General features: G+C 46.2%; 1 protein-coding gene across 1 annotated transcript in view; it reads left to right on the forward strand.

The window, feature by feature from the left end:
• The first annotated feature begins 8,949 nt into the window (after positions 1-8,949).
• LOC115203350 (protein FAM227B-like) overlaps positions 8,950-12,809 on the forward strand; it is a 79,016-nt gene continuing 75,156 nt past the window's right edge. Inside the window, exons 1-6 of the mRNA XM_029767978.1 lie at positions 8,950-9,029; positions 10,809-11,052; positions 11,188-11,231; positions 11,347-11,379; positions 11,478-11,582; positions 12,599-12,697. Coding sequence (XP_029623838.1) covers positions 8,952-9,029; positions 10,809-11,052; positions 11,188-11,231; positions 11,347-11,379; positions 11,478-11,582; positions 12,599-12,697 — 603 coding nt within the window. The 5' untranslated portion in view covers positions 8,950-8,951. The remainder of the gene's footprint in view (positions 9,030-10,808; positions 11,053-11,187; positions 11,232-11,346; positions 11,380-11,477; positions 11,583-12,598; positions 12,698-12,809) is intronic.

A 12,809-nucleotide genomic window follows, 5' to 3' on the forward strand; every position in this document is an offset into this window, starting at 1 on the left:
CCTCTCTCCTCCCTGCAGCCTCAGCGTCTCCCAGCGGTAGTTTTGGCCTCTCTCCTCCCTGCAGCCTCAGCGTCTCCCAGCGGTAGTTTTGGCCTCTCTCTCCTCCCTGCAGCCTCAGCGTCTCCCAGCGGTAGTTTTGGCCTCTCTCTCCTCCCTACAGACTCAGCGTCTCCCAGCGGTAGTTTTGGCCTCTCTCTCCTCCCTGCAGGCTCAGCGTCTCCCAGCGGTAGTTTTGGCCTCTCTCCTCTCCCTACAGGCTCAGCGTCTCCCAGCGGTAGTTTTGGCCTCTCTCCTCCCTGCAGCCTCTGCGTCTCCCAGCGGTAGTTTTGGCCTCTCTCCTCCCTGCAGCCTCTACGTCTCCCAGCGGTAGTTTTGGCCTCTCTCCTCCCTGCGCCTCAGCGTCTCCCAGCGGTAGTTTTGGCCTCTCTCCTCCCTGCAGTCTCAGCGTCTCCCAGCGGTAGTTTTGGCCTCTCTCTCCTCCCTACAGTCTCAGCGTCTCCCAGCGGTAGTTTTGGCCTCTCTCCTCCCTGCAGCCTCTGCGTCTCCCAGCGGTAATTTTGGCCTCTCTCTCCTCCCTGCAGTCTCAGCGTCTCCCAGCGGTAGTTTTGGCCTCTCTCCTCCCTGCCTTCTCATCGTCTCCCAGCGGTAGTTTTGGCCTCTCTCCTCCCTGCAGCCTCTGCGTCTCCCAGCGGTAGTTTTGGCCTCTCTCCTCCCTGCAGGCTCAGCATCTCCCAGCGGTAGTTTTGGCCTCTCTCCTCCCTGCAGTCTCAGCGTCTCCCAGCGGTAGTTTTGGCCTCTCTCCTCCCTGCAGCCTTAGCGTCTCCCAGCGGTAGTTTTGGCCTCTCTCTCCTCCCTGCAGTCTCTGCATCTCCCAGCGGTAGTTTTGGCCTCTCTCTCCTCCCTGCAGCCTCAGCGTCTCCCAGCAGTAGTTTTGGCCTCTCTCTCCTCCCTGCAGCCTCTGCGTCTCCCAGCGGTAGTTTTGGCCTCTCCTCCCTGCAGTCTCAGCGTCTCCCAGCGGTAGTTTTGGCCTCTCTCTCCTCCCTGCAGCCTCAGCGTCTCCCAGCGGTAGTTTTGGCCTCTCTCCTCCCTGCAGCCTCAGCGTCTCCCAGTGGTAGTTTTGGCCTCTCTCTCCTCCCTGCAGTCTCTGCGTCTCCCAGCGGTAGTTTTAGCCTCTCTCTCCTCCCTGCAGCCTCTGCGTCTCCCAGCGGTAGTTTTGGCCTCTCCTCCCTGCAGTCTCAGCGTCTCCCAGCGGTAGTTTTGGCCTCTCTCTCCTCCCTGCAGCCTCAGCGTCTCCCAGCGGTAGTTTTGGCCTCTCTCCTCCCTGCAGCCTCAGCGTCTCCCAGCGGTAGTTTTGGCCTCTCTCTCCTCCCTGCAGTCTCTGCGTCTCCCAGCGGTAGTTTTGGCCTCTCTCTCCTCCCTGCAGCCTCAGCGTCTCCCAGCGGTAGTTTCCCAGCGGTAGTTTTGGCCTCTCTCTCCTCCCTGCAGCCTCTGCGTCTCCCAGCGGTAGTTTTGGCCTCTCTCCTCCCTGCAGTCTCAGCGTCTCCCAGCGGTAGTTTTGGCCTCTCTCTCCTCCCTGCAGCCTCAGCGTCTCCCAGCGGTAGTTTTGGCCTCTCTCCTCCCTGCAGCCTCAGTGTCTCCCAGCGGTAGTTTTGGCCTCTCTCCTCTCCCTGCAGTCTCAGCGTCTCCCAGCGGTAGTTTTGGCCTCTCTCTCCTCCCTGCAGCCTCTGCGTCTCCCAGCGGTAGTTTTGGCCTCTCTCTCCTCCCTGCAGTCTCTGCGTCTCCCAGCGGTAGTTTTGGCCTCTCTCCTCCCTGCAGCCTCTGCGTCTCCCAGCGGTAGTTTTGGCCTCTCTCCTCCCTGCAGACTCAGCGTCTCCCAGCGGTAGTTTTGGCCTCTCTCTCCTCCCTGCAGTCTCAGCGTCTCCCAGCGGTAGTTTTGGCCTCTCTCTCCCTCCATGCAGCCTCGGCGTCTCCCAGCGGTAGTTTTGGCCTCTCTCTCCTCCCTGCAGTCTCAGCGTCTCCCAGCGGTAGTTTTGGCCTCTCTCTCCTCCCTGCAGTCTCAGCGTCTCCCAGCGGTAGTTTTGGCCTCTCTCTCCTCCCTGCAGCCTCAGCGTCTCCCAGCGGTAGTTTTGGCCTCTCTCTCCTCCCTGCAGTCTCAGCGTCTCCCAGCGGTAGTTTTGGCCTCTCTCTCCTCCCTGCAGGCTCAGCGTCTCCCAGCGGTAGTTTTGGCCTCTCTCTCCTCCCTGCAGTCTCAGCGTCTCCCAGCGGTAGTTTTGGCCTCTCTCTCCTCCCTGCAGTCTCAGCGTCTCCCAGCGGTAGTTTTGGCCTCTCTCTCCTCCCTGCAGCCTCTGCGTCTCCCAGCGGTAGTTTCCCAGCGGTAGTTTTGGCCTCTCTCTCCTCCCTGCAGTCTCAGCGTCTCCCAGCGGTAGTTTTGGCCTCTCTCTCCTCCCTGCAGTCTCAGCGTCTCCCAGCGGTAGTTTTGGCCTCTCTCTCCTCCCTGCAGCCTCAGCGTCTCCCAGCAGTTGTCTTAGCCTTGTTGATCAGTGTGTGTAGGTAACAGTAGAAGTACATCAGGTTGTCGTACTGTCTTGTGTACTCCTGTCTCAGACACAGCTCCTGGTAGTCCTTGAGGAAGTAGTAGACAGCCTCTATGGTTGCCAGGTAGGTGTCTGGAGAACCTTTCTGATGGCGCCAGAAACACGTCTTCCTGGTCTTCAGCTCCACACGGAGCAACGCTGCAGGGACAGAGAAAAGAACAGTCCATCAGTCATTATCAGGGCCAGGAGTTTTTCCTGTTCACATTGTGACCCGGCCAGGAAAAACTCTGGGCTCTAGTTGTAGGCTATAACTAGGTAATGTACAGCACTTTAAGCTACATCAATGCTAGATCTATCATAATTACCCTGTAGTCTCATCTGTGATGATTCTGGTGGTCTGGTTCCATGTGCTGTCGATAAACACCACTCTGGAGGGGACAGGACCCTGGTGTCTCAGTCTGGCCCTCTATCCCTGCTTCCCCTCCCCTCTCTTCTGTGTGTGTGGCTTCTGATGTCTATCCCTCAGCCTGCTATGTGGCCTCTGGCGTCTCCTCGGCTCTGGGCCTCTTTGGGGACGGTTCCTCATCTGGGGAGGCAGCGGACTTCATGTCAGCCAGGTTCTGTAATCTCCATGTCATCTCCTCCACTGAGACTTATCCAGGACCAGGGAACACCAGCACTACCTAAACATGCGCACACACACACACACACACACAATACTTGTCACAGTCATTTCAAGTCAACATAATACAAATGGTATTAATATTATCTAATCAGGTTACGTTAGAATGACACATTTTTATGTATATGATGTGGTAGACAAACTGTTAATCAGGCTCACATTGTTCTCTGAATATTTGTTCATATGAAGAAAAGCTGACTAACTTTGTCTGTGTCATCTTCATACTCAGGTATGCAGGGGTAGGTGTAGATGGTGACATCATCAGGGGCGAGGATCTTGGCGTGTATGGCTGTGCTCTTCCCATCAACCTCACTGGGATGCTTGATGATGTCAATCTTTATAGGGAGCTGCAAACACAAGTTAGAGGAAGTTTACAGTGTGACCAACCATGTTCATCAATTACAGGTCAGGTATTACCTATACAAACAGTCACCACATGTACTGTGAATTGTCTCAAATGTGTATCTATACCTACACCATAAGCTTGATCATTAGTTGAATCAGGTGTGTTATTTCATGCTGGGCTGTAACAAAAGCCTACATCTGCACCAGAACCGAAGTACACTTCAATCTAGTGTGTGTGGCACCGTAAGTTGTACTATTATCTCTGACACCCCATGTCTGCAGGCTAGTGCTTTAATAAAACCAATCAGACTGGCCACTACAAGCCTGTGTGCTTTAATAAAACCAATCAGACGGGCCACTACAAGCCTGTGTGCTTTAATAAAACCAATCAGACTGGCCACTACAAGCCTGTGTGCTTTAATAAAACCAATCAGACGGGCCACTACAAGCCTGTGTGCTTTAATAAAACCAATCAGACTGGCCACTACAAGCCTGTGTGCTTTAATAAAACCAATCAGACGGGCCACTACAAGCCTGTGTGCTTTAATAAAACCAATCAGACGGGCCACTACAAGCCTGTGTGCTTTAATAAAACCAATCAGACTGGCCACTACAAGCCTGTGTGCTTTAATAAAACCAATCAGACGGGCCACTACAAGCCTGTGTGCTTTAATAAAACCAATCAGACGGGCCACTACAAGCCTGTGTGCTTTAATAAAACCAATCAGACTGGCCACTACAAGCCTGTGTGCTTTAATAAAACCAATCAGACTGGCCACTACAAGCCTGTGTGCTTTAATAAAACCAATCAGACTGGCCACTACAAGCCTGTGTGCTTTAATAAAACCAATCAGACGGGCCACTACAAGCCTGTGTGCTTTAATAAAACCAATCAGACGGGCCACTACAAGCCTGTGTGCTTTAATAAAACCAATCAGACTGGCCACTACAAGCCTGTGTGCTTTAATAAAACCAATCAGACTGGCCACTACAAGCCTGTGTGCTTTAATAAAACCAATCAGACGGGCCACTACAAGCCTGTGTGCTTTAATAAAACCAATCAGACTGGCCACTACAAGCCTGTGTGCTTTAATAAAACCAATCAGACTGGCCACTACAAGCCTGTGTGTGTCATGTTTAATAGGGCCAATAAGGAGAACAGCGCTCCAGATCTTTCCCTGACCTTGACGGAGGGGATTTCCTGCTGGCTGACGCCCACTAAAGAGCAGCATGTGTAGCAGAAGAACATCCGGGAGCCTCCGCAGCTAGAACACTTCAGCCTGCCTCTCTGCTGCGCCTGCTCCAGCTCCCTGTGGGGAGCCAGCTTCAGACCATGGAGGGGAGGGGAGGCAGGGTTCTGTTTGGTTACTACTTTGTCCTTGTCAGGATGTTGGGTTTTAGCCAGTGGTGATTTGGGAGAGGACATTCTATTGTCACAAGAAAATGCAATGAATAATTTCAACAAAAAAAATATGGTTTTAAATAAATTAATACCAATAATGAAAATATACAATGTTGACACAGGTATGTTGAGAATATTGGTCTATAGAGAGAACTTTTCTACCCATCTCAGCTAAATTGGGGTGGGAAATACTCAGTAGGTTCTCTACTAACCAAATATGGTTTTGGAGTGGGACTGTGTAATACATACCCAGCAGCACTTCGTTCTCCGCCCCCTCTAACGCCCAATGCAATATACTGTAATAGACAGTACATGGGATACATATTGGCTTGTAGAGAGAAAGGTAGAAAAAGTTGTCTCCACTAACGTGGGCTGGGAAATTATCAGTAGGGCCTCTACCAGGGTTTCCATTAGTTGCTTCAGTAGGGCCTCTACCAGGGTTTCCATTAGCTGCTTCAGTAGGGCCTCTACCAGGGTTTCCATTAGCTGCTTCAGTAGGGCCTTTACCAGGGTTTCCATTAGCTGCTTCAGTAGGGCCTCTACCAGGGTTTCCATTAGCTGCTTCAGTAGGGCCTCTACCAGGGTTTCCATTAGCTGCTTCAGTAGGGCCTCTACCAGGGTTTCCATTAGCTGCTTCAGTAGGGCCTTTACCAGGGTTTCCATTAGCTGCTTCAGTAGGGCCTCTACCAGGGTTTCCATTAGCTGCTTCAGTAGGGCCTCTACCAGGGTTTCCATTAGCTGCTTCAGTAGGGCCTCTACCAGGGTTTCCATTAGCTGCTTCAGTAGGGCCTCTACCAGGGTTTCCATTAGCTGCTTCAGTAGGGCCTCTACCAGGGTTTCTATTAGCTGCTTCAGTAGGGCCTCTACCAGGGTTTCCATTAGCTGCTTCAGTAGGGCCTCTACCAGGGTTTCTATTAGCTGCTTCAGTAGGGCCTCTACCAGGGTTTCCATTAGCTGCTTCAGTAGGGCCTCTACCAGGGTTTCCATTAGCTGCTTCAGTAGGGCCTCTACCAGGGTTTCCATTAGCTGCTTCAGTAGGGCCTCTACCAGGGTTTCCATTAGCTGCTAATTGCCTGCTTTTGGCCGTTCTTTTTTTTATGCAGATAAAATTGTTGCCGGCCAAATTGACCAGGAAAAAAACAATGGTAGACAGGCTATCAGTGCATCACCCACCACTTTACAATGTGAGCTGGAGGCAGTATGCATTTTTAAAACATACTTAATTGTTTGAAACCCGAATGTTTGACTACATTGTGAGGCATGTCTTACATTGCTTGAAAATCCAACCATAGAAACATGAAGGCAATTATTTTATAATGACTTCATAGGCGTCACACGAGTTTCAAGTTTGGGGAGCATATCATTTCTTCTACCGATCTGCGTGCCAGTTATGATTTTCATATGCACATTTTTATGGAATAGTTTAATTTCAACAATAACATTTTTGTTTCTCAATCATTGTCTCGTGGTTAATTAAAACATTCTTAATGTTAATCAGCACCAGTCTCTGACATATGGACACATTTATACACTGATCATTGGCGGTTAAATAGCTTAAATGATCGCATGGAGCTCAGAGATGGCCAATGCAGCCGTTGGCCTAGAACTTCCATTATCAACTATGTTAAAATACATAAAGCCGACAAATAAAAACAGTAGAAAATATACTGATAAATTCAGATTCATCTCTCAACTCAGCCTGTCTGTCTGCCTCCCTTTCTATCTGTCTGTCTGTCTTGGCTTGAGCTATCACTAGTGAAGCACAACATTGTATCAAATCATTCAACTGGATCTGACCCAAAGCTGTTTCTAGTGAACTTGCAACGATCAACTAGTCTATTCCGGACCTTCAGAGTTTCCCAGATTTTTGCGCAAAGGGAAACTTATGTTATGACTGGATATATGGGATCATCAGATTGGGATATTTTGGTGTGGCTTGGTGATTATCGAGGGGGAGATTGTTGGAAATAGTTTTCAAATAGGCCTACTGTGAAGAACTATTAGGCAAACATTTGCAATGGATGTAATAAAAAAATACAACTTTTGACTGACTGTGTGAGGTGAAGACTGAGAAGCTCAGCTTATTAGTGGTGGACATGGTGATTTAAGACAATCAAAAATCGAACATCCCCAAATGGGCATTTTCCTCCATTTGCGCGCAGCATGCCAGGTAGGCTACTTCTATGCGTGCTCAAGCGCGTGTGTTCCCTCAACATTAACAAGACAGAAACAAGGCCCATGCTCATTGCTCACATGGAGCACTCCAAACAAATGACAATGACTACTGAGTATTTCCCAACCCACTTTAGCTGAGACTGGTCAAAAAGTTCTCTCTACAAGCCAACATGTATTGCTTTGGGGACTTTAGATTTTTTATTTTTTTATTTAACTAGGCAGATTGGGTGGAGTGAAAAGCCAGCAGCAGGCTGTGTGACACAGCCCCCCTCCAAAACTGGTAGAGAACCTACTGAGTATTTCCCACCCCACTTTAGCTGAGACAGGCATAGCCGCGGGAAGTAGGGGTGCTGTGTCGCAGAATTATTATTATTATTTTTTTAAATGAACCTTTTTTTGGGTGGGGGGGGTCCACAAAAATAGTGCACTGGACCTTTAATAGTGCTGTATTAGTGGATCCATACAGCCATCGACAGGCAACCCCCCCCCAAAAACAGGTACAAAAGTTCTCTACAAGCCAATAAGTATCCCACATACAGTGTATTGCGTTGCAGAGATAGGAGTGGTTGAAGTAAGGAGTCACATGTACTCTGTATTAAACCCATTGCCCAGCACAAGAGACCCATTTCAGTTTTGCAGAATCTATTGAATAATTTCAATAACATTGTTTGTATTTTATTACATGTATATTTCTTTAAATATAGCCTACACAATAGCTTAACATACCAGTATCTGTGTAAACTTTCCAAATAAATGCTGGTATAAATAATACAATATTTAAATTATAAAATTATCCATAGATTTATTCAGAGGTCGTTGCAATGCTGTGAAAAAAAGTTGTACCACAGAACAATGAGACAGATATTTCACCGGATGTATAAATGTGAAACCTCCGCTTGGCGTTTCCAGCACTACCAAGTATGGTAGTAAGAGGAAGCCCATTTGGAGAAGATGGATTTTGGCCGATATTGTGCAAATTTTCTCATTGACGAAACATTTGATCTCAGTACAGTTTTCTGTTCCCAAAACTAGAATATGTTATGAACAGAGTGGACTGCGTTTTGTAGACTTTAACCTTTACCAAAGTTGTAAAAAATTGCGTGGTTTAGAAGGAGCGCAAAGGTGAATTGAGTTATTGCACACTTCAGAGTAGGAGTCCCTAACGGAAATATGCATATTATTGCTAGAACGGACTAATATAATCTCGCTAGCTAGTGCTTGGCTCTGCCCACTATGACTAATTTGTTCCGATTGGAAACGACAGGCTGTGGTCTATCTTGGTTTAGTTATAAAAGTATTTGGTTGTACTGCACTAGAGTGCTAAAAAAAATGTATATACCAAAGTTTAGCATGTCTTTGCAGGGGGAATGCCGGGCATAATATCCTGTTGCTAGGAGAACGGTAATGTCAGCTCTGCAGTGTGCAAGCAAAGAGTTGTATAACTAACCCATTTTGTTAACTTAGTTAGCTAGAATCTTGTTGCAGATAATGATAGCTAGCTAAACTAGCTTGAGGCTATAAACATGTTCATATAGCGATACAAGGAATGTTTTTATCTAACAGTGGAAGACATAAATCCCATTTCACAATTCATTAACGTTACCGGTTTAAAATGAGACCTGATCCAATTGATTTAGAGCAATTGTCGATGTACTATGAAGCTGAGCAAGCATGGACTCGTTCTACGCCGGAAGTGTCAACCGGAAGAAGTTAGCGGCACGAATGTTAATGACAGCTGTTACCTAGCAACGGAACACATGCGTAATATTTTGACAGTCAGGGCTGAGCATCTTTGGAGGATCAGAGACAAAACATGGCTAAACAACAAGACCCAGAGGACGATGAAGAAATCCTGAGCACGTTTGAAAAGTTTGTTCGGAATCAGGGACTGGTAAGAAAAGCCTTATAAACAATGGTTATTTATTAGATACTGCTGCCAATGTGTTCATTTGACGTTAGCTAACGTTAAGAAGTACGTTAGTTCCTAGCACAGTCCAGGCAAGATTACATAGTGTAGGCAATTTTGTTTTCTACCATGTGTTAAGCTGTAAGAATTCACTTGATAATTGTATACACTACCGGTCAAAAGTTTTAGAACACCTACTCATTCAAGGAATTTTCTTAATTTTTACTATTTTCTACATTGTAGAATAATAGTGAAGACATCAACACTATGAAATAACACATATGGAATCATGTAGTAACCCAAAAAGTGTTAAACAAACGAAAATGTATTTTATATTTGAGATTCTTCAAATAGCCACCCTATTTGAAGGAGTTCCCACATATGCTGAGCACTTGTTGGCTGCTTTTCCTTCACTCTGCGGTCCGACTCATCCCAAACCATCTCAATTGGGTTGAGGTTGTGTGATTGTGGAGGCCAGGTCATCTAATGCAGCACTCCATCACTCGCCTTCTTGGTAAAATAGCCCTTACACAGCCTGGAAGTGTGTTGGGTCATTGTCCTGTTGAAAAACAAATGATAGTCCCACTAAGCCCAAACCAATGGGATGGCAAATCGCTGCAGAATGCTGTGGTAGCCATGCTGGTTAAGTGTGCCTTGAATTCTAAATAAATCACAGACAGTGTCACCAGCAAAGCACCCCCACACCATAACACCTCCTCCATGCTTTACGGTGGGAAATACACATGCGGAGATCATCTGTTCACCCACATCACGTCTCACAAAGATATGGCGGTTGGAACCAAAAATCTCCAATTTGGACTCCAGACTAAAGGCCACATTTCCACTGGTCTAATGTCCATTGCTCATGTTTCTTGGCCCAAGCAAGTCTCTTCTTATTATTGGTGTCCTTTAGTAGTGGTTTCTTTGCAGCAATTCGACCCTGAAGGCCCGATTCACACAGTCTCATCTGAACAGTTGATGTTGAGATGTGTCTGTTACTTGAACTCTGTGAAGCATTTATTTGGGCTGCAATTTCTGAGGCTGGTAACTCTAATGAACGTATCCTCATGCAGTAGAGGTAACTCTGGGTCTTCCTTTCCTGTGGCGGTCCTCATGAGAGCCAGTTTCATCATAGCGCTTGATGGTTTTTGCAACTGCGCTTGAAGAAACTTTCAAAGTTCTTGACATTTTCCGTATTGACTGACCTTCATGTCTTAAAGTAATGATGGTCTGTTGTTTCTCTTTGCATAATTGAGCAGTTCATAATATGGATTGGTCAATTACCAAAATAGGGCTATCTTCTGTATACCACCCCTACCTTGTCACAACACAACTGATTGGCTCAAACACATTAAGAAGGAAAGAAATTCCACAAATTAACTTTTAAGAAATGCATTCCAGGTGAGTACCTCATGAAGATGTTTTAGAGAATGCCAAGAGTGTGCAAAGCTGCATCAAGGCAGAGGGTGGCTATTTGAAGAATCTCAAATATAAAATATATTTTGATTTGTTTTACACTTTTTGGGTTACTACATGATTCCATATGTGTTATTTCATAGTTTTTATGTCTTCACTAATATTCTAAAATGTAGAAAATAGTAAAAATAAAGAAAAACCCTTGAATGAGTATAGGTGTTCTAAAACTGACCGGTAGTGTAGGTTTTTGAGATGGATAACAACATGATAATAATCAACATAAATACTCACATATAACAAATAGTCCTACATCATGATACTGAAACGGTCTCTCAACATTTTCTGTAGGTTGACTGGCCCGTGGCGTTTGAGGAGAATATAGAGATATCATCCCACTTCAAACATTACAGTCATCCCAGACAGATATACGACTACTTTAAAGTAAACGTGCCGTTCCCAGTGGACGTCACCACGTCCTTCTCCAAGAGCATAGAGGAGCTATATTCCAAGATAAAACTACATGCATCCATAATGTCACAAGAGCAGAGCAAAAACAAGAATGCGGAGTCAGTGTTTGATGACATGAATAAATGTAAGTAGCTACACTACCCACAGCTCTCAAATTCACCATCAGACCAAATTGCGTATTTCTAACCCAGGTCATTGAAACATAGGGCTGCTGTGAAGTGGTGATACCGTTGCCATTATCTCAATGTTTCTTTCTCAGATAAAATGTATGTGCAAAGAGCACATCGAATCATGAAAGAGCAGGTAATGATTTTCAGACAGTGAAATTGCACAGTTGCAGTTATAATTATTTGTATTAGATTTTATCATTTATATAGGATGATTCTGATTTACAACAACGTTGACTGTTTAATTCCAGAGTGAGGCAGTGTCACGGAGCTTGGACATCAAGGTGAGTCTGTTGTCTTGTCTGTTTACGGCTCTTTACACCATGAGGGACAAATCTCTCTGGTGTTTACTTAGTTAAACTAATGAGTTGTGTTTCTCCAGGACTATGACTACCCAGGGTTTGATGCAGTCGAGGACACTGACATCCCAGGACATCCTGATGCCTTACAGCATTTGGACAGCGTCTCAGAGGCCCAAGGCTTTAATGTGCGTACCTGCAATCTCATATCTACTCTGTGTGTGTGTGTGTGTGTGTGTGTGTGTGTGTGTGTGTGTGTGTGTGTGTGTGTGTGTGTGCGTGTGCGTGTGCGTGCGTGCGTGCGTGCCAGACCAGAGTTCTGCTCTCCCTCATCACAGGGGAATACTGTGGCAGCTCTGCAACCAATCACGTGAATCTAAGGAGTAGCCAGGCTCCTATTAAATTCCTGTAGTATTAACAGTCCCAGGCTGCATCCTAAGTGGTACCCTATTCCCTATATAGTGCACTACTTTTAACCAGGGCCCGTAGAGTTTCCCATGGTCAAAAGTAGTGCACTATACAGAATACAGAAACGGAGAGACAAATGAAAGGCAGAGTAAACCAGCGCTGAGCTAGGTCTTATTTATGACCACAAACACTAATATCCATCGCGCTGAAAGCCAGATGTGGCCGGTCCGGGTGATGGAGAGCAGACTTGTTATGTTATGTCAGGTCTCACAGATACCTGAGCTGTCACAGCTTTTAGGAATAAGAGAAAGGGATCGCATGCAAACTTCGCATGCACGTCAAGCACATGTGTATTGAATGTGGCCCTCTCCCGCTCTCGGTGCATGCGATCGGATTCGACTGCATTCCAAACACACATGATTAATCTCTCACATATGTACTGTAGCTATGCTGCTGTGTGGCAGTCTTTAACGGCAGGATGGATTGGTATTCATTGAAAAGTAGATTAGAGATTAGCTAGTTATCTGTAATGCTTTATTTAACACTCCTGTGTCAGCTGGTATTTACCGACACAATTGGTAACTACCTACCAACAGTAAGGTCATGGTGGCTGTTTTACTGAGTTATCAAAATACTAAAGAATAATTATTGAGCAATTATTATGTAATTACCACTTTGCAATTACCATTTAATTGCTGTGTACATAACAGGACAATTCCGTCTCATTGGGGTTAGGCTAATCATCATTAATCCTGCCGTGTGTGTGTGCATGTGTGTGTATGATTCTTTACTGCAGCCGGGCTTCCTGAAGATCTGGAGGCCGTTCTTTCTGTGTGATCTGTCCATGGCTGTTCTCAAAGACACATTCTGGTGGTTCTTCCTCCACAAATTTAAGGTGACTTCACTCCAACCTTTGTGATGCGCTGTATCAATGCAACCAAGACATGTAACTTTGATACATGTATTAATATGAGGCAGATGATGGGGGAGACTAGTCTTTTACTCCA

Source organism: Salmo trutta, chromosome 12 (assembly GCF_901001165.1).
Source record: "Salmo trutta chromosome 12, fSalTru1.1, whole genome shotgun sequence".
Lineage (NCBI taxonomy): Eukaryota > Metazoa > Chordata > Actinopteri > Salmoniformes > Salmonidae > Salmo > Salmo trutta.